Source organism: Hesperophylax consimilis, chromosome 23, assembly GCF_061612785.1.
Source record: "Hesperophylax consimilis isolate HC1 chromosome 23, BYU_Hcon_1.0, whole genome shotgun sequence".
Lineage (NCBI taxonomy): Eukaryota > Metazoa > Arthropoda > Insecta > Trichoptera > Limnephilidae > Hesperophylax > Hesperophylax consimilis.
The window spans coordinates 8555784-8583643 of NC_142858.1; the positions used below are offsets into that span (position 1 = coordinate 8555784).

The 27860-nt window shown below is 32.5% G+C and overlaps 1 protein-coding gene across 1 annotated transcript in view; it reads right to left on the minus strand.

Annotated features, from left to right (window-relative positions):
* Positions 1-224: 224 nt before the first annotated feature.
* Evi5 (ecotropic viral integration site 5) overlaps positions 225-27860 on the minus strand; it is a 196649-nt gene continuing 169013 nt past the window's right edge. Inside the window, exons 5-16 of the mRNA XM_089646099.1 lie at positions 26752-26978; positions 25431-25622; positions 21927-22091; positions 20179-20373; positions 17803-17961; positions 13767-13967; positions 11520-11855; positions 9870-10055; positions 9025-9192; positions 7925-8020; positions 7354-7452; positions 225-1848 (exon numbers count right to left, since the gene is read on the minus strand). Of these exons, the coding sequence (XP_089502225.1) occupies positions 1735-1848; positions 7354-7452; positions 7925-8020; positions 9025-9192; positions 9870-10055; positions 11520-11855; positions 13767-13967; positions 17803-17961; positions 20179-20373; positions 21927-22091; positions 25431-25622; positions 26752-26978 (2138 nt within the window). The 3' untranslated portion in view covers positions 225-1734. The remainder of the gene's footprint in view (positions 1849-7353; positions 7453-7924; positions 8021-9024; positions 9193-9869; positions 10056-11519; positions 11856-13766; positions 13968-17802; positions 17962-20178; positions 20374-21926; positions 22092-25430; positions 25623-26751; positions 26979-27860) is intronic.

Consider the following 27860-nt stretch of genomic DNA (forward strand, 5'->3'; position numbering starts at 1 on the left):
CGAAATAAATGTTTATGTTTCCAGATCAAGTGTATAGGTTAATATGGGTTTTAAATAATAATAATGATACATACATAAATACTAACATGAAATGTATAAGCTTTTATATCTGTGAATTTTACAAGGAACCACAAATATCTTATATCTTAGCCAGTTGAAACATTTTATGCTTTCATTGAATATGTAGACCCAAAAGACCCAACAAATTATACATATTTTATACTAAAATACTGAAAAAAACTATCAATACAAATTGCAAGAAATATGAAAAAGTAAATGTGCTCTCCACAGATGTCAAATTATGTTAAAAAAATCCTAAAAATCAAACTATACAGTTTTAAAACACATTTATCGTCATTGTTAAAATTCAAAATGCTGAGAATTTGAAGTTAGTCAATATCGTTTCCATGTTTTTATGATAAGTGATTAAGTACATTCTTTGCCACATTTTGGTGATAGCAGTAAAATTGTAACACTGTCAGGGGAAACAGTGTTGGTAGGAATTTATACAATAAATACAAAAAGATGCGTAACACAACAAAGTGTAAAGGGAATCACTATTAAATTATTTTACAAAACACATTATGTACATAAAAGACTTAGATAATTTTTTAAATGTCAATGTGTTACCTTTCCTCTGTCAAAGCTTACAGCGTTACTCCAAAGAAAGTAAGCTGCCACAGATTAGAACAACTACATCTTAATTATGTCTGTGAGCTGTTTGCAATGGAAACAATATTTTTCGCTCTTTTTTGCTTGTATATTTGCTTATAGAATTCTTAATAACGTTATGAAAAATTATTAAATTCCAAAAGTAGGTAGGTACATCAAACCGATACTATTCAATATAACATTTTTTATGAAATTAATTTTATGTAAATTTTTACTAAGAATAAATTATATTATTTGTTTAACATTATATTCATTCAGCAATAAATAATAATTATTGAAGAAGTGATAATTCATTTTGGAAATGTATGGAAGAAAGTGATTATTTTTAATAAATTATAATACTTATAGAATTAAAATAAATATATTTAATATAATAATATATTATATAGTTAATATCACTTTACATGCATAACTTTTTTAGCACATTTCCAATGCAGACTTCGTGAAGCCTTTCAACCATTCCTTCGATCACAATTCTGTCTTGCAAAAAACAAGTTGAAATCTACCTGCAATCACATGTGCTCCGGTTGCAAACAGAAAGGTAAGAAAATCATTTTTTTATAACTCTTTAAGACGTTTTAAATACATTTTTTTTTCAAGTTTTAAACTTAACAATAAATGAGTTCTGCATAGTACTTACTATAAAATTATTAATAACATATATAAATGTCTCCGAAGAGGCGTGTGTACACCAAAAATGACACTTATATTAACATCAATACTAAGCCGTGTTTAAACATTCGTACACCTTTCGTCTTTACAATGGAGGAATCAAAACTCATAGGCCAAAAATGATGCATTATGTAACCCCCCATGCATCTAAATTGACTGACAATTATTGTTCTTCAAAATTTTAATATCTTGATTCGTACACAAATATGCCATTCAGCCTTATGTTCTTCCAAATAAATGCCAGATTCACCCCACGTTTCATAAAAATTACAATCTGTTAATAATAACAAAAAATTGGATCATATATTATCAAGGGCGATTTACATGCATAAGACAACTACTACACTAACTAACATTTTTTAATATATTATAGTTTTTATTTAGAGAGATTCATTCCACAGTAGAATCAGGGTCTTCAGCCGTCAGATCCTTATCCATGGCTTGAAGTCTCACCTCGGGGATCTCTCCCATAGCCCTTGTCTTCCATGCCTTCAGTCTTAATACCTACAACAAGATAATTTGCATTATTAGTTTATGGTACAAGTAATAATATTCATCATTTCATTTGATATATATTTAATAGATAACACGCCATCAATTCAAACTGCTGGTGATAAAATGTCATCATTTGATGTTATTGGTGAGCACGTGTTATTTAAAATTATTGGTGCAATAATTTTTAATGTACTCATTTTTTTGGCGTGGTAAAAGATAAGCAATCATTTGTCGTAGAGACAATAATTTAATTGCATGTAGGGTTCTTGAAGATTAATAATATTTACAGTTATAGTAGGTAAGATTAAATTAATTAATGTTACGCTTTTTCTAAATAACATACACTACAGATATGCCAAGCTAAATAAATTAATACAATTTTGTGTATAATCTGTTACTGATGTTGCAAACACAACATGCACAAAAGTTTTCTGATTGAACAATTTGTATTGATAAAGAATCAATGTTATATTCAAAACTTTATTTGAAAAGCACTGCAAACAGCATTTTTTTTTTAATTTCACTAAATTTTACAACTGTGGGCAGGGATATAATTACCCGCTTCAGTACTTTCATGACAGATAATTCGCAAATAGAAGTAAAAAACATAGACCCTTTGAAAGATTTTGAGTTCCTAACGGTTGTTTCCTAAGAGATGAAAAAGAATATTGATAGATATTAATTAGAGCAGAAGAATTTTAATATAATATGTTAAAATAGTCAAAATTTGTAATTATCCAGCCCCAGAGAGTGCTTCATGGTCAGAAAAAATATTATTGCAAGGTATTAGGTATAGTAGGTAGTAAGTATTTCAATGTAGCCTACTCGAAGGAGTTAGCAGCATTGATCCCCTGTGCACCGGTGCACATACCTGAAACTGCGGACACCCTTTCACAGTTGATGTCGGCTTCATGAGAACAGGTCCCTTCTCTGAATCGCTTTTGTGTAAGTCAGCACGCTTGTGGAACAAGCCAACGATAATCCTTTTTTCCTCCTTCATATAATAAGCCTCTTCAACACCCGCACTGATAAATCTCTTCCTTCAGCCCCGATCTTAATCAGTCTCACTAGCTTCCCAAGATGGTACACACTTGCTCTTCTCTTCTTACATACTTTTTTTTTTTTTAATTTTTGAAAAATTAAACTATGCCTAGTATAAATGTTTACATTCCTACTAGACATATTATGTATTGCTTGTCAGAATAGAAAGGCAAGCACATATATGTAATATCTTGATTGGAAAACTTATGATTTAGTGGTGCAGAATTAAATTTAGGAGTGCCTAATAAAATACATACTAAAAAATTAGAAGAAATGATAATTCTTTTACTAATGTGTACCTACCAAAAGAATCAGCAATTTTTTTAAATAAATATCTAATGAGTTCAAGATAGCGTGCGCGATGTTGATGGCATACTCTTCTAAGTAAAGAAAATAAAGGTTCTATTCTAGAAAGGGGTTTAAAAGTAATTAGGGTTGAACTTGGTGCATTGGCTTAATATTTAATATAAGACATTCTAGTTTGTAGGAAATCACTGTAATTACAGAAACGCTCAGTGAGAAAGGTAGAGAGAACACTAATACACAAACCTACAAAAGTATGACACACACAAAACATTACAATATTCAGATGCTCACTACTACATACACATTATGCAATAACACAGATTTTTGACTTTGCTATATACCACTGCTGTTCTGTACACTAAGGATCAGTTGTTTCACAGAATTTGAACAATTCATCAAAATTTCAAAGTTAATCTTCAAGTTCTGTTATTATTTTGGTTCTGTGAAACAACTGGCCCATAATGATTTAATAATAGAACTCGAATAGAACTTTCACAGAACTTTAAAATTATATACATTATTAAAATTCTGTGAAACAATCCGTCCTAACTTGTATTTTACATAAAAGATTTACCAAATAAAATTACAAGATATAAATCTTCCCGAGTACGACCGAAAAAAACCACAAGGACAAGTCAGAATAATGAGATAATTTATGAATTCAGACATTTGACTGAGAATCAGACAGTGCAGATTTGAAATTAAAATAACTAATTATCGTCATATTTAGAATGAAAAAAAAACTAATTTAGCAACTTTGGGAGTTTACAAGAAAACTGTGCATAGATTTGAAATAAATTCCTAAGTTAACCTCTTGGCGAGTGAGTTTTGGAAAACTTGACTGTAACTGGGGAGTGAGTTTTTTTTGTTATATTTTAAAGTTTTTTTTTTTACTGTGTGATAATATGATAGATTAACTAATTATAATGTTATATTGTGAATAAAAATGTGATCGATATTAATCCACGTGATTTCAAAATATATCTATATATTTTTATATATTTCCATACCAAATATTTTCGTCAAATATGATAACGTTTGAATTTTAGCCGCGGATAGCCCCGGTGGGTCCAAACACCTTCAGGACTTTTATTGTTTGGACGAACCGATTCGCCCATTCTCGCAAAGAGGTAAATAAAGATCTTTATTTGTTAGGTATGAATATCAAACAAAATAATTCTATAATAAACAGAAAACTATTAGATGAATCAACCAGTTACTCAAATAACATTACCAAATTGTTTTTCCAATGTGGAAAATTTCATTAGGCATTAAGTTACTTGGAGGAATTTTTATGACTTTCCTATAACTTTCTGTTTATTTAATACAATAATTATACAATATTTAAAATAATACTACTTTAAAAAAAAAATACTTCATACGTATTTGTATGTCAAAAATTGAGATTATGTTACTACATTTACAGACATAATTGTATAACTTACTCGAGCCATTTCCAAGGCTCAGTTTCTGGGCTCGTGATTGGAGAAATATACTGAAAAGTAATACCGCATTGTATATTTAAGCAATGATGTCCCTTTCGTAGCAGTGAAGTTACAAAAAAAACCATTGATTAAATATTCACAGTAATAAAAATATACATCTGAAATTAGGCTTGCATCATTCGGGCTTCAAGTTGTCTAACTTGGGTGGTATGTTAGAATTCACTTTAATGTTAAAGTTTTTACATTTAACTCTGGTAAATTTAGTTGTCAACTACTCCGTAATCGTTGAGCCGTTATCTAAATATTACTTTTGTGTACGCTAATAGACGGAATCAGAAGGCGAGAATTGTATCTTCCTTTGTTAGTCCGAAGGTGACTTTGCAAGTATGACTTTTCTGAACACGAATAGCTGCAGTTAGGATACGATAACGGTTTTTCCATGAAATATTTTTCTTTACTAACAATATGACAAATAATAAAATGGTTTTTGTTATGTATATCTCGCTGGGAGATTCCCGTGTCAAGACAGACGCAGGACCGTAATTACCACCGGGGCAACAGGGCAGTGTCTCGGGGCCTAAACAAATAAAAAATAGCAGATGACGGCAAATTAAAAAAATAATTGCAATGCATTTTGCTTTAAACAATTATTTTTGCAGTTCCTACAACAAACACTTCTTTTTGGCTAACGCCTTTGCCTAAAAACAAACTCTTGCTGTTCTTCCTTGACAAACTGTAAAACTTCCAAGAGTTCAAAATTTTCATCCGCGGCGCTTTCTTTGGTAACAATAGTTATTGTAAGTATGTTTTGAATCAGTCACTCAAAATAGCCAACAACCTTTTTCAAATACATATTTATTATTGTTTTAGAATGAATAAACCAACAGAATATTTTGGTTTGCCCTTAAATGTAGATAATTCAGCGGTTTTTGTTGAGATCTACGTTTGATGTAAATTAAAGCATTTATTGGTTAGGCCTAGCAAAATTTGCATCTGGGGGTTCTTTCTTTGGGCACGCTATGATTGATGTTTTGAACGGGTTCCGTTTTATAGGGGTACATAACCAAATATAGTTTCTGAAAACATATAAATAACAGAAGTAAATTCACTTCTCATGATCAAAAACACACATTAACCTCCCAAGCGATATACCATATTATTTAATTAATACGATTCCTCAAAATATTAATTGGAAATATGTGAACACTAAATGCAGTTTAAAGCGAACGAATCCACCTAGATTTCACAGTTTATCCCATATTTGGCACATTATGGCAAGCAATCACTCAAAACATTTTACAAACTTCATTCAAAAAATCATTTGAAATCAACAGACATAAAATATGATGGAGGTGGGACCCAGCCCCACTATAATTTGTTGGTCTAGCCTCTATTTACGGCCCTGCACATACAGGTTTTGAGGAATAGTCCCAATTTAAGGAAAAAATCTTTAGTCTAGGTATAGTTCTTGTTAGGTATGTAAATTTATTAATAAAAGAAAAAAAAATTGCGCATTAAATTATTTGAACATATTTGGTGTGCCGCAGAATTCTGGTTAAAACTTTGGTGTGCCGAGGGAGAGAAAAGGGTGCGGAGCACTGATCTAATCAATTTAATTTGGTTTTATCCGGTCTTGTATATTTTGAAATGAGAGAATTCTTGCCACACGCAATCTTACTTGATATAAGTAGTAAGAGTTCAAGAGTAAAACAACACTCTCTTTGATATTCATGAATCCACTTTTGATTCTGATTGTGGTTTCCTTGTTGAAAAAATTACTGTACATATCTCTCTCCCTTCATATCCCTCCTAAGAATTATTCTAAGATTCTATGCACGACAGCTGTGAGGTTATAATATTTAAATGCATAATCATAATTATGTAAATCATTTGGTACAAATGCATTCATACTTACCAAGATAGATAAGGAATAAAATTATGTTGCAATAAAACATATTTCATTTTCACATTACGGGAATGTACAAAGGTAAATAAGCTTTTGCAAAGTAAAATAAGAACATATATGAAATGACCATATGGAAACAAGCTAATTGAATATATGTACATATATATGTTTATATAATTAATATTTTTTTTTTTTTTTTAATATTTTTTAAAAATTCTACCCTTATTGGCAGTTTTCATTAAAATCAAATAAAAATGTCTTATCAATGAGAATACTGCATATTGAACAGTGACAACTGGTGACTTTTAGGGGGCTTATGTTAAAATAATAAATTTGTATACATACATGTACAAACACAATTATGCATATTATTTATGGGGCTCAACATCAGATTTTAAACTTAATATATTAATATATCATCATATTAACCCCCCTAGCATAAAGTACACCCGCCTTCACTGTTACTGTATGTTTTAAATTTGCGTGGCTTTAAATGGGCACAAAATTTTGAAACATTTGCCATACAAAAATTTGAAGACTATAACAATGAAAATGATCATTTCGGAAAAAAATCAAAAATGAATACATAAGATGCAGTCAAATTCTCTTACAAGGTTTAATAAAGAAACAGAAAAAATCCATTATGTATGAGGGATAGTTTATATATACATATTATATTATGTGATGCATATTAGATCGATATTTCAGTTTTCAGTTACCTGAAAACTTCTCATTACCTTATAGACAAGATTTACTTCACACATCGACCTTTCATTATTTCAGCGGATATTTACATAAAACCTGTAATAATCTTACCTCTGCCTTTAAATCTGCAACGACATCTTGTAGATCTCGAACTTTCTCACTATCTCCTAAGTTGTTGCGCAGTTCGCCTTCAGTTAGAATCACCTGGTTCTGAAAATTTTACATAAAATTATAGAAAAATAATGGTAGGAAAATAAAATTAATATTTCATAGCAGGGTTGTTCTAAAAGTTATATATTATATAGATAGTATATCTGTGTATCGCATTAAACCTAAGATTTAAGTCATGTCTACTTATGTAAAATATGTATATCAATCCTTGTAAAAAAAACTTAGGAGTAGAGTCCAGTTTAAAACATTCATTGCTGCAAGAAAGGAAGAGGGAAAACAAACAGGAATATATTTTACTCCTTCTTTTATTGGTGCATGCACAACTTTACAGCCTTTATAGATTGCATATCCTTGATTATTATTATTATAACTATTCTAGGGTCTCAAATTTTGTTGCTGAAGGTTTTCAGAAATCTGGTGCATTGCTCTGAAAACCTGAAAACCTTCATACAAAAAATATTAACCATAAAAAAAAACCTTAAATAACAATGTTTTCAGGTTTAAGTCTAACCTTCATTTTCAATATGCTGATTTCCTGATTTAGTTCTGCTATTTTTTGCGCATCCTCGGCATTGCGTATGTTAACCAGCATCTGATCATACTGGTTCTGTAAGAAACATATCACTGTAAGCATCGCTCTTTGTTGAGGTTAAACAAAATCTAGATTCATTAATAAATGTTAGTGGGCAAATCGCTTGGCAAAAATTTTATCAATTTATGAAATATTTATAATGTAGACATTTTTACAAAATTCGCAGTTACACCCAAAACGCATTTCATCGCAATAAATATTAATACAGGGAGCAAAGGCAATAACAAAGGATCATGATGAACACAATATTATAATGAAAATTTTTGATATTGTCGCACAAAATTATTTGCATGCACTGAAATACATTTTCATTGTAACAAAAACTAATAGTCTTATAGATATGAATATGTGTCAACAAAAAAGTTGAATGTTTTTGAAAAGTTTCATGCAGCTTAGTTAAAATTTAAATAAAAATAAAGTATAATAATATTATGCACACCAAGATGTCATATTATTTAATCGATTATTAGACCCAAAAATACGCTTCAAATTCTTCCCAAAGGATACAATGTACAAAAGCAGGACTTCTACATACCAGTATTTAAGTTTCAAAACTGTTATAGTTGTATAGATTATTTTTAATAGATACCTACTCAATTGTCCTGTGTCGATCGATCATTTAACACAACCAGAAATCACAACCAAATGACAAAGTGATTGAGTCAAAAGGATTTGATTTTTGATTGATCGATATATATATTGATACAGACATAGACCATAGAAGGCATAGCGTAGAAATATTGAAATAAACCATACATGAATAAATTGTGTAGATTGGTCAAAGTCGTTTCTTTTGATATACATAACAAAAATATTTAGAGGAACCGTGGTTCGTGATTGGATCAAAGTAATTGAATCAATTGGGATCGACTCAGGACTAATTGAAGGCGACTTACTGAAGGTCATATTACATTTTCATGAAAAAAGGAAACCCTTTTAAAAATTATTTACGCCAAAAGTAGAAAACCTGCTTCTTCTGAATTACCCGAAAGGTTTCTTGACTTCTGGAAAATACTAACTTTTGTTTGCAGATCTGACAGCCTATGGTTCTGTTCCTTGTGTTTTGTCATCATCTCTCGGACCTTGATTTGAACCTCTTCCAATTCATTGACAAGAGCCTTCTTCTCTTCGTCCTGCCGACGCAATTGGTTTGTTGATACCTGAACCTGAGTCTCTAGTTCCATCAACTGAAAACAGAATGTTTAATCGTCAAGACAAATCCAATATATGTATATATATATATCAAACTTTTCAAACCATTATCTCTAACAAAATATGTATGTCCTCTGATATTTTATGTGGTAAAGACTTTCTTTATACGCTTGTTTAAGTAGACCGAGAAGCAGAACCCAATGCGACATATCAATTATTGTAACAATTGGATATTATTATGCAAACTTTACTTTTCAAGAACTCATTTACAGGAATTTTAAAAGATTTTAGACATTTTATAAAATTATGAATAAATCGACCCCTCCTATGTAAACTATCGTAACCCACAAAAAAGAAATTTTTAGTTTTTAATGTATCTAGTTTGGATGCTGTACAAATTTAATGAATTAACAAAAAAATATATAAAAATATGCCAACAGGTTTTTTTTACACTGTAATTTATCGTAACACAAAGGGTGTTGTATGAACAAAAAAAAACTTTAAACTGCTCTTCTCAACAATTGGGATTTTGGAGATACAATATTTTACGTAGGATGGTCGAAATTATAAATCTATTGCTTGATAGAATGTATGAAATATAAAATAAAACCTACAAAGATTCAACTAATTAATAAGTCAAGTAAATAAGCTTTGTGACACTACTACCAACACATAAGCCAATTAAACTAACAAAATAATTAAATCTTAAAACCTTTAGCCTGAGCTCCTTCAATTCGGTTACCGCTTCCATTTCGCGTATCATTGATGACATGAGCTCGTCTTCCAGTTTCTGCGTATTAACGGAGCGGTTCTCCCAAGCTCGTAGTAACTTCTTGGGGGTGCTCATTACGTCTGAGGACTGGGCTGAACTGCCTGCCTCGGCCCTCTGCTCCGCAGTCTGCAATCAATCCACACATTAGTACATAATACAAGTATTTAAAAAAAAAAAATCTTTTACATATATACATTGCCTTCACAACAGGAACATTCCTGTAGAGTAGAACAAAATAGATTATTATAATAACAACTATCTTTTTTTTTTTTTTTTATAGTGAATACCTCACAAGAGTCCCAACTGCTCCCGTCTGGAGCCAGTGAGACTATGGCATCCCCAATTGGGGGATGTTGTGAGGCTGAAGGTAAGTGGGGAAGGGAAAGAGGAAGGTGGGGAAGTACCTGGCTATTCAGATCTAGTCACTAAACACGGCTAAAGCCATTTGGAGCAACGTTTCAATTCTGAATGGTGGTCTTACACCAGGGCGATACTGGTAGTATCTTCCACTCTGGAACGTGCCGCAAATATACTATATATTATTTTAATTAATTAATTGTGAAATAACACAAATTAATCAAATAAAATTTATTTGCGCACGCCGGGTTCGAACCCGCGACCTTCGGAATGGCAGTCCAATGCGTTACCACTGGACTATACCGGCCGTCATCATATGGCGGTTAAGTGCAACAACTTAGCGAAATCTCAGATATTATATAAATAAAATAATGAAGCACACATATTATAAATAAAATAAAATTCATCCATAGTTCATTACTTTGAAAACTTTGTTTGTAAGATCCCCTTTTAATAAATTTGCAAGGAATTGTCCAACGGAGTAGAAAAGAAAGGCAAGCCTGTGGAAAAAAACAACATCTCCTAAAAGGGGCAACAAATATGTATGATATTAGAAACTGTTTTCAGCTGGAAGGAACCAGAAAACTAGAATCATCTTCCGAAGTTACTGTACTTTACCACCGGATACCGTTAACAAATATTATATAGTTCTATAAATGAAAAAGGTTTTTCTACTAAACTATGGGCCCTATGAGCTGTGTTAGTAGTGTTAGTGTAATTTTGTTATGTTTTCTTTGAATATTATAGATACCGCAAGCAAGATTTGAAAGGTGAAAATAAGATTTGGCTGAAAGAGTTATTTTTCATTCATAAATGTTAGCTGTGTATCAACATACATTATGACTGTTACCTACATTATATATTAAGAGGTCAATCCATTCAAAAAGTGAGGTTAAAGTCATGTGAATTAATATTGATTATTATGAAGGTATGTATTAAATATTTTCAAATTGCAATAAAGATCACTTTGCATGCATCATCATCATCCAGCAGCTGAAGTCTTTTCCAAAGGAAATAATTTAGATCTTACCTATTCTCCTTACGTATTTTTCCAAATTCTCGATAATGTGTAAGATTATTGAAAAGTCAAATTATGATTTCTCCTTACATGATATCAATGGGGCCTAGAACGCCCCTGGTGGTGGTTTCTCTGCCCGCTATTACTGCTTCACAAGTTCCTTACCAATATGAGTTATCCACCCCCTTCATGTTGCGAAAAGTGACAAAACTAACCTGGAGATGCTTCGTCCAGGAGTCAGACAGCTCAGCCACTCTCTGCCGCAGATCCTTCAGAGACAAGTTGGCTTCTGCCTCTCTCAGCTTTACAGCAATTAATTCCTCCTGGAGATGTGCTACTGAGTTGTCCACGGCCATTTCACGCATGGATTTCTGGTCTTGTTCCATCTCTGCGATCTTGCCACGCAACTCCTTGATAAGGGCATCATTCTCAGCCTCACTAAGTCGAACTTTGACTAACTCCTCTTGAAGGCAAGTAATCATCTCATCTCTTTGTTCCATCTCTTCTTTCGTTACCGCTACGTAACCTAGCGATGATTCGCGGGAGCCCTCCTAAGGGTTAATGACAGTTATAGTAAACTTTTAAGCCAAAGATATAGATCACAGAAAGCAACCCTATTTATAAATTGGCAAAATAAGATGATACAGAATGTATATAATATGATTATCAGGACAAAAAGATGATAAAATGAATACAAAAAAGGCTATTCTGTATAGCTGTCATTTTACAAGCCAGTACAAAAATGCTGTCCATCAATTTAAACCCACTGATCAACAAAACAGAAGTATGTGATCGACAGGCCAAAAACTGTTGAATGCTTAATTACTTTATTTATTATTATGTCAAACCGATAAAAGGCAAAGACAAACAAAGATGAGACTTATTTGAGAAGTGATCTATACAATATTTTTTTACAATGTATAGTAACAAGGACACTCACGAGTCAGCCAACCGAAAATAACAGAAACTCTCGAAATGTAGTGCTGGCAATATACTATTATAGATGTATTATTAATTTCAGACAGTTATATCTCTAGGAAGATAGAAGATAGAAGCATTGTTACTTGCTTAAAAATTTATGCAATTAAAAGGATTAACATATTCCATGGTTCTCTCTCTTAATACATTAATTTTGTGTATAAAACCTAAAGACTAAAAGAAGGAACCTGATAGGAACAAATTAAAGAAATTAATATTATAGCATGATAATTAGTAGCTTGGCGGTAGAACAATTAAAAAAATTAATACTGTTACTTTGTAAGCATATTTTGGAATTGGTTGAAGCCAACCGTTTTCAGATACAACTTTCTTTCTGTTCATTATAATACAAGTTGGGACAGTGATCATTGCCAGTTTTGAGATTCCATTATTAAACTTGTAGCGGTGGGCTACTAGAATATTTGGGAACGTTTGCCCATGCAAAAGACAGTGTATTAAAACCTACTAGCGAAAAATCGTAGCTACTGCCCACCTACCTAGTCGCTGATGCATTCGCACCTGTATAATTATGTACTTATGTAACAGCATTATTAGGATGTAGTTATTTGTGTTTGCACTGTACTTAAAATTATATAATATATTATTCATACATTCATACTTTAAAGACGAAAAGTTGCATTAAAAATGAGGAAATTTTATTTTTACATAATCACACCATAATAATGCACACATCATAATAATGCATTCGTCATAATTGCGTAAATGTCTCTATTGTTTTCCACACATAGCTGTCAAACATTCAACAACAACAATGTTTAGGAAATAGAAATAAAACAATCAACGGTCTTTTGTTCAACTGACTGTCACATTCGGCATTTTCACAAATCGTCTTATTAAAATCTAAATTAATTCCATTTTTATCATCTCATTGTAGTATTCATTTTTCGGGTTTATTTGAGGGCGCTCTAAAACTTTAAACGCTTTTGTCTCGAAACCACTTTTTGTCTTGCTTCGTTGATTTATTTCTCCGGAACTACTGAACCGATCAATTTGAAATTTTAACTACATTATACATTATTTGAAAGTTTTGATTTTATGGTACTTTTAAAATCAAAACATCACACATAATAGTCTTACTTTTGGAGATTCTTTTATCAACAGGTGCAATTTAATTATTTTTACATAAAAATTCTTAATTTTTGTTCGGACAGTAGCCATAACCAAAATTTAAATCTTTTTGGGTTTGAGTTTTTGAGTTTCAGACAAATCTACTCAGAAATAACATCAACGAAGCTGACAGCTTTTTTTCAGCTGTCTAAAGAGCGATGATCCCTTAAACGTCGATAATTCTAGGCCTGATAGCGTTTATTTTATCTTGGGTTAGGTTAGGTCAAGCCAGAACCATTCAAATCTCAAAATTGAGCTGACCGTCAATTTTTAGCAGTACGAAATCTGACGGTTAGGCAAAAAACTAGGCATAAGTGTTATATCCAAGAATCCAAATAACATAAGTCAGGATGTACCTCATCTTCATCATAATGCTGATCTCTGGCGAGTTGCAACCTTTTCTCAGCCACGGCAAGCTGTTGCTGAAGGGCAAACTCAGTTTCTGCACCACGAGCTGCTTCCACCTGCCAGCGAACTAGCTTCTCCGCCAGCGAGGCGGACTCCAACTCCAGGTTGTCGATCACGCATCGCATTGAGCGATTGTCTGATCTCAGTTTCTAAGGAATATAAGAAAAAATGAGTTATTATGTAAAAATTCTGACATTTTTATTGATCCCATCCAGTTCATTAGTCAGACATAATCAAAAATTAAATTTAAAGGGATTAAACTCTATTACAATCCAAAGAGAAAGGGAAAAACCATTAAAAAAGATATTCATTCTGGGAAAAAATAATGTTGATATTGTTTTACATTGGTGCTATATTAATATTTGACAAAGCGTAAGTGAAATAGGGCCAGCGCTTCACACAACCAGTTTAAAAAAAAAAAAAATTTAAATTAGTTTTTGTTTTCATTTCAACAGCTGTTACATAATAAATATTAAAAAATGTCAGTTTATTTGTCAATTTGTGAAAAGATTTTGTCAAGTTTACTTGAAAAGAGACGCTATTAATATTTTAGGGTGTTACGCTATACATTTTACGAGTTTTAAGAGTTAACATGCCGAGCATTTACATTTGCAAGTATTTATAGATATGTACCTAGTTAGTTGCCATTTTGGGGTTGTTATAAATGAATTAAAATCAGAAATAAGGTTCAAAATGGTGGCAATTCATTACAACTTTGTTATTTTTTTTTTTTTTCATTCAACATATATTTATTTTTTTATTATTTAATATTTGTATTTTTTACAATAAATATACAATGTTTACATGTCGTACAGTATTATAATTTAAAACAAAAATTAGCCTTTCCTTACCATAAAGAGACAAGGCTCTTGTGTTTGTTGTTTAAATACTATCTATGTATTACTATAATTTTAAGTGTTGTATTATCTTAGCAACATATTTTTTATACCTAAAATGTCTTAGTGCACTTGGTGATGGGTTTATCGGATTGAGACATACAATAAAGCTTGTAACACTTAGACGGAGATTAAATCCATTCACATCCAAAAAATACCTAAATGTCAGCGCTTTATAGAAAGTACCTTTTGCTGTGCTTACCTCTCAAAGTGTTGGCTAAACTATTATCCACTCGGGATCAAAAAGTTATTAACTTAACTTAAGTTTTGTTTGAAAGTTACTATTATAAATTTTAAAATTGAGTACGGAAGAGATCGATCGATGTACTTTTAAAATCACTTAAATTGTTAAATCTAAATAGCAAAAATCGAATATGAATGGGTTATGTCGCCAATTTGGCGGCTTGGTAAGAATAAGAATATTTTTTAAATCACCTGTATAGAGGTGGGTACCAACTTATACATACATAAACATGCGTAAATGTTCATGCGTCAGAGCCCACTTTTGTATTAAATATTAAGGGGTCATGCACACATTACTTTTGAACTTGTTTTACCGCACTTAGTGTCAGTATGACTTTCTGATTAAAAACAAAGTTAGGTTTCAGTTTACATATGTCATCATTCCAGTTCTATCTTATCGTAAGGTCAAAATCATATGACATCAGACTTGGAAAACATTAATAATTTTCGTTTAGTGGAAAATCGATTTCAAACTTGAATGCGTTTTTCCCAAACGATTGTTTTGAACTTACGTCAAGATAAAACTGAGGTGACGATACGTAAACTGATTGATTGAATGTGCATTCCTAAAACAAACCGATAAAGAACTGAAGTTTAAATCCCTGCTTTAGAGTAAGGACACCAAGCTCAAGATTGTATGTGTCATAAATGCTTTGTATTAGTCAGTCAGTGTTCCATTAGGTTTAAAAATTTGCATAAAGTTTATGTTCTTTACGGCCAAAGTGAGATTGACCACCACTAAACACAGAAAGAACTAAAGTTGTAAATTATTACCTACCCACAAGAAGTATGTTAATGGAGATATGGGTTATTTTACTGTAGAGTCATCATACAGGCTAAACTATGAGGTAACATTTACAAGACACACACATTTGGAATAAGCAAAAGCCCAAACGGACAACACCGAAGACACATGAAGCTAGTAAAAAAAGCAACAATGAAGACGTGAAAGAAAGGGATATTTTTAAGCCTAACTTTGGTAACTCAGAAATTGGTTCATTTTATTTTAAGAAAACTTAGATTCTTCTTGGCGGACCATTCTTTTATCCAAGGTTATATGTATCGGTTGGTAATTACTACCATTAGGTAACACCGAAATCAGCATTTTTGAGTTACACACAAAATCATAATTTTTTTTCTCGCCCATGTAAGCCACAAAACATACATTTTGTGTATTTGTGGCATATATGGGAGGGGAAATAAGTTATGGTTTAGTGTGTACCTAATTGTAGTAATTCCCTAGCTGATTAAAAAACATTATTTTTCTCTTTGTTTTCCGTATTTTAAACTATAAACATAGCATTCACATACTAAAACACTGATTTCCTTAATTATTTTAAACATAAATAAACAGGGATCAAACCCGCTTCTTTATCTGCTCGGGATCGACGAGCAAATCTGAGACTTTTGTTGGCTGCATGGAAATTAAAACATTCTATCAGTGGTGAGAGGAAACATTTTCCACTTAAGTCCAGTTGTAGTACACAATATATACTGGCTCGCGTAGGCAGTGGAAATAATGACAAACAGTATCTGACAATTGAGATATTGTAATTTCTCTCGCAACCTTTCATTTGTAAACTTAACTTTACAAAAGTTAAAATTACATTAGAATATTATTATCTCTATTCTTCAGTACGGTAGTATCCACAAGGTGAGACGAATATAAAACCAAACAAACGAAAATTAAATTCATTGCAAACAATTCAAAATAAATTGTGTATGTAATCATATTTATTATTTATTTATACATATATATATTAACCAATAATGCTAAACCTTATTTTTAAGCCTTATAAAAAAATTGTTTTCGCTAGATTTAGATTGATTTCCTTACATAAACTATCACTGGTGTGCTAGCTTGCAAACCAATGATTGTTTTTGCCGGCTACCTGGTGCCGAGCAGCTTTGTTCGGTATGTGTGACCCTAACAATCTACAATACAAAACCCAGTTGAAAAAGGCTTACATAATTGATGCACAAAAATAATTATTTTCATATATATTATGACTTTACAGGATTCAAACCCGCGACCTCAAATTTCATGTTCTAAAACCATGTAATCAAGATAAAGAATGCGTACCTACATAATATGTACAATGTAAAAAACTGAAAAATCTTTTTTAAAGTTGCAGCCTAATGACATGGCTTAAACAACAATTACATGGCAACATAGAAATAAGTTTATTCAAAAATATGTATGTACATTATTCAGTTACATATTACGTGATTTTGCACAAAAATGGCGCTATACAAATCATCCAAATATAATACTTTGAAAACTTTCTGTGAAATATTCACTATTTTTTATGCATTTCTTTGGCATTAGCTATGTACCAATTTCTAGATATTTTGTTTTTGAAGAATTTTATTTGATAATGTACATAAATTTGCTTCTTATTTCTTTATACGACATGTCTGTGTCATTGTACCTTGTAAACAAGAAAACTAAAGTTAAAAACTAGTCTAAACTAAAATTATGAATACATATAATCTAACTTTTTGTCCCTTCTTATTGCAGTTTAAAACTACATATAACATAGAATAAAGAATAACACAAAAAGTGCCTTCATGATGTTATTGATTATCATTGAAATATTTGCCTAATCGAGGCTTAAATTTTCAATACAAAACGGTGTTTACAAAATTCAAATGCATGGAGATGTATGATTCCAGGCGAGTGTAAGTGGGGTGGAGCGCTGGGCTACTGGGCTAATGGAACAATATTTGTTTCCATTCAAATTTGTATGGAAGGCACTTTTAGTGTAATTCTTTATTATATGACATATAAGTACTTCAATAAAATAATATTGTACAAGAATCAAAAAGGACCGTGAAATCATACCTTTATTTCGCTCATTTCGGCCTGCTCTTTACTCTTCATAACAGTGTACTCCTTCTCCAGTTTCTTCATCTTTTTTGGGTTGTATTTCATAGAATAAGCTAGGTTCATCAGACTCTCGGGGTCAGCGATAGCTCGCTCGGGCAAATCTTTGTGAAAGTACTGAAAATTAAACATATTCGATACTCAGTTACGTAATTTTAACAAATATGTATAGTATTGAAAATACCATAATCAAAACATTACCGACAGCCATAGGCAATGCACGTCCATTCCTGAAGAGCATCTTCTAAGCCCAGCGGAATTTCTCAACTGTCAAAAAAACTTCATTTTTTTGTCGCTAATTGGCGGTAAGTTTTCATTTGCAAATTCATTAATTATAACATTAAACACGAGTGACAACTGCGTATAGGTTCAGCCGTTACCATCGAGTTTCGAAAATATTTAAGTAAAACAACCAACTAGTAAAAAAAGTGTAGATTGTTTATATGTATTGTTTACATTTATTAACTTTAAACTGAATATTCCAATTCAAAATATTAACTATGTTCTTTTGATGAAACAACTTAGCTTAATAACGCTATCAGATAGGCGGATCATCTCTGACCTTGTACTTTAAAATAAAATTATTAATAATTCCATTGACAACCCTGAAATACTCGACAAAATAAAATTTTACGTACCGACTAGAAATACGAGGCAATGTGCTACATTTTTCTGTGACAATTTTAAAACCAACTATGAAGCTCATACACCTATAAATAGACTACATCATTTTGGCAATAAATTTGGGAATATTGTAGACATGCTTAAAGATTCCATATTAGCTATAAAACGAAATCTTTTTAATCATTTTACTGAGATGTATGAATTCACAACTCTGTCGTGAATAAACTCTTGTTTTTATATGTATATGTTCCTTAATACATATTTAGCTTTCCGTAATAGACACTATTGATTTGAATTTACCTTAATTTAATCAAAAATCATAATTTATTAAAAACTATGTAACACAACTGTATTACTTGTTAACTAATTTTGTAAAAGCCCATTAGGGCGTAAATAAATAAATATAATCTGCAATTTTAGTAGCGTATTTAGTATGACAGTATTTAAAAAAGTTTCAAAATTTACTTGCCATTGTAAAAGTACATTATATTTGAAAACCTTGATCTGTGATTTTTTTTATCAGCGCGGTGGAAAGTACAAGTTTGATTGGGAACTTGTGGTTCAAGCGGAAAACTGGTGAATCTACCTTGCATTTTGTAGTGTAAGTTTTAAATTATAAGTTCTTAATCACAATTCTACAGGAGAAGCTTTTTAAACATTACAAATTACTTCTCAATTTGTCAACAATGATTTAAAATGGATGTTCATGAATGTATCTACTCTCTATTTGCAGTTAAACATGAAAAAATATATGCTGAATGCATCTGAGCATGATTGTTTTTTATAAAAATTACTTATTACCCCTTTCTACAAAAAATCACATTTTGTTGGGGGGGAGTAGAATGAAGCTGGATTATATTATGGGCCTTGTACACGTTCGTCCAATGCATTCAGCAAACGCGATGGCCAAACGGGTACAGGACCACTTGGACACATGCATTGGCCGACAACGTTGTCCAGTCAACCTGATTATTCACGGATTTCATCCACACATCAAAGGATCTTGGGTTCACTGGGTCAAAGTTCACACGTCGGCCCGGTCTTCAATTTGAACTGTGCATTCAGCGGAGATGGTAGTGTTGATTATTGAGTGTGGGATTATTTACTTTTACGAATTATGATGATTAATTATTAAATGTGCTGCACAAATAAATTACCGCGGCTGCAATAATTTCCACATCCATCGATTTGATGGCCTCCATGGTCGAGGTGTATGGCTCTCAATTAGCAATCCGAAGGTCACGGTAAATTTTATTTGATGAATTCATTTAGAAATAATATATAGTATGCTTGCGGCATGTTCCAGAGTGGAAGATACCCTCAGTATTGCCCTAGTGTAAGATTATCATTCAGAATTGAAATGTTGCTTATAAAGGCTTTAGCCATGTTTGGTGACTAGATCTGAATAGTCAGGTACTCCCCCAACTTCCTCTTCCCCAAAGCCTTCGCCTCCCCCACTACCCACTACATTTACCTTTAGCTTCACAATATACCCCGATTAGGGATGAAATAGTCTCATTTTCTCAGACGGTTGGGAGCATGCCGTAACTATTCTCTGAGTTCCATTTGATTACAATTGATGAAAAAAAATTAAAAATCTCAAACCAAGTCACAGCATGCCACTATTGGTTTGTCGGTAATAATAGCTCATACATAAATAATGAACATTGCGGCTAATATAGAGAATGTATTAATATATGCATTGCGTACCTTCTGTATAGCTTCCATGTCCATGGTCATCAAATCGTCTTTTCCCATGGTAAGGAAAGCCATAGCGATCTTGAATATAATCTCCAGCCCTTCGAGAAGAAACACGTCCATGATACGGCAAGATACGCTGAGTGGCAGCATCGTGGTGAACAATGTTAAAAACCAGCTGCTTGCATACATTGACGTCGGAACGCTCTGCAAAATGAAAAAAATATTGTATCTCTTATACTAATCTTTCAGAATTAAATCAATTCTTTAAAAAATGGCCATTAATCGTTACTTTTATGTGTAAATTAGATTATTGAGATCTTAGAAATGTTTTGGTTTTCTATATATGTATACCTTTCCTATTGAGTAATTCTCAAATCTTCAGCAAATTATTGACTTAGATAAACTGTAAAATGTATTAATTGAATGGTGTAGGTACAAAATATTATAAAATTTTCACTAATTTTAGGAAAATAAAGTATTCAGGATTGCCGTGGAACAAATGACCGGTCGCACGAAGCATCAAAGCAAAACCATAATTTACAATTGTGGCGGGTATTAATATATGTAAATAGTCGATTTTCACAATGTCAATTTTATTTAACTTATATAGGGTTCACAACTTATAATTTTAGTAAAGAGTGCAGAACAGCTTAGAACAAAATAGAATCACTGAGAGTTAAAAAGAATTGTCCTCACTAAACACTTAGCGTATTTAGGCTCTTAGTTGGGCAAAAGATGCACAGTAAGTAATGTCCACTAGGGCACAGTTACTTTAATTCCCAAGGAGGACACAGAGGGTTCTCTCGACTTGGTATTGGTTTGTTAACTTAGCACTGACCACGAGGATGCTGTTACTTAGTTCTACCAGGAGTCCGGCTACACTGATTTGATATAGGTCAGCACGCCTTTATATACTCCTAAGCCTAGTGGGGCCTGCAGCGGCCGGCTGGCGACGGAGGGTGGGGGTAGAAAAATTACCGCAGAAATTTTTTTTCATACAAAATGGTTTTTTAATTCGAAAATCGTTAATTTGTAATTCGAAATTTTTGTCCGCGCACAAACACTTGTTCGTGTAATTCGAAAATTTCGTAAATCTGAATCTAAAAGACAGCCGTCGCTTTGCGTTCATTGAAACAACAGTACATTAAGCCAGATGTTATTTGTCAACAAAGTTGACAATATGGAATATGTTATATTAAAAAAATATGTTTACTAATAGAAGTGGGAAAGAAAATGTAAGAATTACAAATTATTTTAATATTATAATAAAAAAGGAAGAATTCGGTGCCGGTAGGGGGTGTGGCAAGAAGTTTCACTCAGAAAGGTCAAAGATCTCAAGTCCGGTTTTCTGGACTTACTCGATTGTCGCCCAGGTCCAATATTCTGTTCCGTTGAAATTGAGTATATACATGTTGAGTAATTAAGTAATAGTCTCAATCTGCCTTAGTAAAAGAACCAGTTTAATTTGCTTCCATGAATCATGGTTTAAGATCATGATCAAATAATATTTCCATTTCTGTGTTGTCAGTGGAAAATATAATTTTTTTTTTTTTTTTTAAATATTTGCTCTTTATTTAAGAAAGCATTTTTATTTTGCATCAACATAAAGAGGCCACTACACTCGTAAGTGAGTACTCACTTAAGTTGTAAATTTTACTTATGAGTGTAAATGCAGCTTAATAATTATGTATAATAGTGTGAGTGTCATGTACGTAAGAAAATGTAGGAAGTGGGAAAGATAAATCTGGAATGCTCACTTGAAGGGTGAAGTGGATCTGAAGTTCGGGCAGCTGCTCTTGGATCATGTTTTCTAGCTGGAACAGGCAAAGTCCCAGCAGAGCCATGGGTGGTTTGTACATGTCTCGCATTTGGAGGGTCTGCATTATCTTCACTAGAACTGCAAACGCCTCCTCTTCGGGCATCTGTAAGATGTAGATATTGACACTGTTATATTCACTGTTATATTATCACTTTACATATACCGTTGAAACAATTGGTGAAATATTCTTATATTTATTAAGTATTCAGATAACAAATTAAATTGTCAATCATAAAGCTCGCGGTAGTCCCTGTCTAAAATATTTGTAACTGCGTAAATTGTGCAATTTATTTAAAAATGATCTCAATAAAAAAATCTTTCGACTGCGATAAAATGCGCTTCGTTTTCGATAACTGTTTTTGAAAATCAAAATTCATTGGTTTTACGGTCATTCTTCAGATTCGTACGCCGCGCCTAAATATAGGTGATTGATGATTGAAATTCTACGATACAACCTTTATCTAAACTTAATAAGGTGTTTGCTGTTGAAATGATTGTTCAAAAAAATACTGATAATCGGACTTTTCATTAATGTGAACATTATTTACTAATTTAAAAAACACACATTGTAATACACCACGTTTTATTTGAATTAACCTGTTAACCAAGGAGTTCCGTTTTGAATTACGCAGCATATAACGGGCGCGAACTCTTTCACTAGGACGTGTCAGTACGTCACGCCCGGAGGACGTAATTTCATATTATTATTTTTTTATTAAAGCATTTAAAAATGGAAACATCGAATTAAAAAATTGTAAATTTTACAAACAATTATAAAGATACAAAAAATATAAAAAGGTAACAATTACAGAACAATAAACAAAATCACACAAATAAAATATATCCATTGAGTTTAAAAAATTAAAATATGTAAAAATTCAGGGCGCAACATATATTTCAAGGATGTATTCATATGTCTTACCCGTACCCAATACTGTTTACGTTTGACGTATTTATACGCCCCGCTCGGTTAACAGGTTAATAATGACAGCCAACCAGGTTTCGCTTATCTCAAGTTTTACCAAAAGTTATATTAACCTTTTAGTTAATATAATAAGCCCTGACGAAGCTTGAGATAAGCGAAACCCGGCTGGCTGACATTGTTAATTCAAATAAAAAGTGGTGTATTACAAAGTCTGTTTTTTTTAATTTAATATATAATGTCACACCCCAAAGTATTTGCTTCCTTCTAAAATGAACATTATTTATTGAAATTGTACTGGAAATATTTCTAAGCACATATACAGGTGCGTCACGGGAAATTACTTATTTAAAAAAAAACATTAAACAAAAGTACTGGAGATATCATTTTAAATTATATTTTTTAACATTTAAAGTTTTTTATTATATTTCCAATACTTCATTGTTTTATGATTTTCTTAAATAAGGAAGGTCCCGTGGTGCACCCTGTATTTTCAGACTGGACATGCAAGTGTTTACGAATGATCCTAACAGCTGTAAAAACAATTTTGTAATTTCTATCAACCTAACACTTAGCATTGAAACACTGGCAGTCCCCATTCATGAAATTTAAAAAAAATGCATGTTATTATCATACCACAGCGAGAGTTGAATGCACTACTTAAAATTATATGTTATTGAAATAAAACTGTAATCAATAAGAGATGCTGATAAATGATCTTCAAAAGCCTTACTTTCTGAATTAAGGTACCATGTAACTCCCTCACAAAATCTTCCATATTGAAGCACAATATTATACAAAGACAATATATATTAACTCTCCGAGCACAAGCGTAACACTTAGCTAATAAACATACATAATAGATTTGGCATTTTTTCGCAATCCTTTTTGAAGATAAGATAAGAATGATAAGTACACGTCATTTGTTACTAATACACATATTTCAACAGTAAAACATCTCTTATCTTAAGTACCTGCATGTATTATCTTTAACCATGACACTTAAAAGCCAATATATTTATAAAAAGGAGTTAGAAATTGAAAAACAGTAGGTAACTGAGCTGCTAACGCCAAAGGTATAATATATTATCTTTATACAAATAAATTTTTTTTTTCTCCTTCAGTCTAAAATTAAATGTGCTCAGAAATGTCACCGTCCAAGTTTACTTAACTTCTTAGTCTAATTTGTTCACTTTTGAGAACAGTTCATACGAAAGTCTAAGAAATATGATCTAAATGGTGTTGGAAAGAGAAAAACCAAGCTTTATTTTTAAATCTAGAAGTTAATCCAAATTAATTATAATTATAATTTGAGAAAAAATTATGAAACTCTGGGAATTATTTATATTATTATAAATTATTTTTATAAAAAACAACAAAAAAGTCAGATGTTTATATCATGTATGACGTATGACTAATAAAAGGTGTGTGTGTTTTTATGTTTGTTATTAGTAATTTTAGTTCAGTATTTAAATGAAAAAAACGTAAGATGGTCATAGGACGGGTTGTTTCGGAGAATCTGAACAATTCATCAAATTTCAACGTTCATTTTCAAGTTCTTTGAAAGACTTTTTCAAGTTCTGTTTTTATTTCAGTTTTGTCAAGCAACTAGCCTACAATGATATAAAAACAGAACTTAAATAAATCTTTCACAGAACCCAAAAATGAACGTTGAAATTTGATGAATTGTTCAAATTTTCCGAAACAACCCGTCCTAAAACTTTTTTATGTTTGCATTCAATATTTTAGTATTTCGAAAATTATATTATTAATTCTAATAATCAAATTTGAAAACGTGTATCATCACCTTTCAAAAGGAGTTCTTAGTTTTTGGATACATTCAGAAATATTCCATTTATTAGGATTTTATTGCAATGCGGAATACTCAAAAATTCTGTCAGAATATGCCAGGGGAGTAAGTGAGTGAGGAGAAAGTGGGAAGTATCAGAGTGATAGTCAGCTGGCACACACATGTCATATGTATCCCAGGGACCCACCACATCACTTACCTAAGTATGGTTCACCACTTTACTTAAGGGTTAATAATGACATCTCGTTTATTTAGTTGTAGAACAGTAATAAAAGGTTCGATTAACACCATTTTTTTGTTGTTGAAAGATCGGTTCAATGTAAAACATTAATGAAACTTTAATTTTAATATTCAATTTTAATAGACGATGCATTTCACTTTCAAAATATAATTGTCACTTTACTGGCCCTCGACGATGTATGTATCATGTCAGCTGACCAGTTTAGCAAATCGATCGCGCTAAATGAACATTGCCCTATCGAAAAACCATAATTTTCAATTTAAAAACAAATATATATGTACTAGGCTTGAAATTGCTTTCCTCCTCTTTCTAGAAGCATTGTTTCGGACAGATTTACAGTATCCATCATCAACACTACAAGGCGAGTTGGGTCAAGAAGGAGGAAGAAGAACAACACAGCACAATACTCTAAAAATTAAAGAAATCAAAAATGACAAATGAACACACATAACGAAGAAAAAACATTTACCTGTAGGAGAAGTAGACCAACAATGAAAGCTGTTCCTTGGCAGTAGCCCACCTCCCTGTCGTGGAGAGAATAGGCTTTGATGACGTTAAAAAGAGCCTCTTGTCCGGCGCCGTCCTTTTCCTTGAAGAAGTCATGCTCGGGGTATGTACGGTAAATGTCACGGCGGATCTGCCTTTCATACGGCGAACAGATCTGAAATATTGCACACACATGAATATACGGTATCATGAGGCTGTATTTATGCATATTATTTATTTGATTGGGTAGTATTCAGGGGTAAATGTTGAAAGTTTAACAGAATTCAATTAAAATGGAATTGGCATGTTGTGGAAAAACCTTATTACCATAAGGAGACACGAAAAGAACGCAAAGCGTAGGGTAAAGTAGCAGGATTATAATAATAGTCCAAGCGATGACTGTAAATATTTTAACCGATAGGCCACTTCAACCAAATGAGTGCTGGGCATTAATCTCAAATAAGATTAGTAAAAAAAAATCGCATTCAGCCAGATTTCAACTCGGGGGGAGTCCTGGAAAGCGACCACTTCCGGTGTCATTTATAGGGGGAAAATATCCGACATGCCACCTTACTAAAACTAATGGCAAAAGTTGACCGCTAATTAGTTTTGAAAAAACTGCATTCTGACAACTTTTGTATGGGAAGAAGCATCAGGCAGACAACCTCGAAGGCCACTCAAATAAAACCGATACCAAAATGTAGGTATGAGTTCTCTCTTTAAGAATATATCATTCTGAAGATATAATATTGAGGAGAACACTGTGGCAAATGCGGTTATTCAAGCAAAAAGATGCCTTTCTCCTCACTAACACTGTTAACTAAACCAACAAATTCACGTGCTTACGGCAAAACGATATTTTTTTTCCTCAGACCTCCTACGTGGAGTAAATGTAAAAAAAAAAACTGGCAATTGTAGGACTACATGCTTTTACGAAATAAAAAAAATTGATAAACCACCTCCAATGTTTTTATATATTTTTATATGGGTTGGTTCGTCAAAATCTAAGTGGCCTTTTATCAAAATACTTATTTCAGTCGGGTCATGTCAAAAGTCTGAATAACAGAAGGGTATTTATTATGTTACATAAGAAAAGAATTTGGACTGAGTAAGGAGTGTATCAAGACAGAGCTCTGTTGAGTTCCCTCATCGTTGCCAACTCTTGAGGTGAAATGCAACTTGGTGGCACTGTTTCCAGAAGAACTATAAGAAAGTTTTTCAAGTTATTTCCAATGATTTCACAGAAAAGATATCCACTATATGAGAGAAATTTTTTTATGTATTTTTAGCATAATTGATTGTACCATGAGCAGGTTGGAGTAGAGTTTCTTCTCGGGTGCCTTCTCAGCGTGGCAGAGCAGCTGCCAAACCAACGGGCGGAAGTGGTGCGGCACACCGCGGTGCACCATGTCGCGGATGACAGCGGTCTTGCGCTTCCACTGCGCGTCCCAGTCCGTCACCAGTCGACCCCACTGACACCAGCCGTCCTCCTCAGTTTCCTCAGAGCCACCGTACGCGCCATGGCTGGCCACTGGAAACAATTATATAATAATAATATTAATTAATTATTTATTCCTGTATATGTGGGAAGGTTAGTGCTGTCCCACACAGTCCATATGGAGTATACGTACTTTGGATTATAAAATAGTTGAATACGATACAGATACATGAGAATAAAGGCGATAAGATTTCAAAGGAATAAGAACTTGTGGATTTGATGTGAACAGCAAGAAACGAATATGAACTTTTAATAAAGAACTATTAACATTATACTGATCCTAACTTAACTCTATGTTACACGGTGGAAGATACTCTCAGGATCGTCCAGGTGAAAGACGACCATTCAGAATCGAAACGCTGCTTCAAATGACTTTGACCATATTTGACGACCAGATCTGAGTAGTTAGGTAATTCCACACGTTCCTCTTTCCCATCTCATTCCCCCTTGCTACCCTCAGCCTCGCAACATACCCCAATTGTGAATGTCATAGTCTCAATACCTGCGGATAGTCGGGAGCAGTTGGTGGGACTCAAAAAATAAACGTTTTTGCCTTTGTTAAAACTAGCTACAAATCAGTTGTCGCAATAGAAATAGGTACCAACCATAGACTAAAATAAAACATCAATGGTACCAACCCACCCAATAAGAAAAAAAATACAGTGTGTGGCAAGCCTACGCACGACGGAAGTGAAACTTTTAGTATTCTTCTCTCTCTCTTTTCATTTCATATTATTATTATTCAGAATGCTGTACATTATAGTTTTAAAAAGCATAAATTTATTTATAGGCGTGTTGTTAACAAATGAGTGTTTAGCTAGATTCCTAATATTGACATATTTATAAGTAGCATGTGATAAAAAAAAATGAAAAGTTATAAAAATATGGGATTCGAACCCGGGTCCTGCATAACGA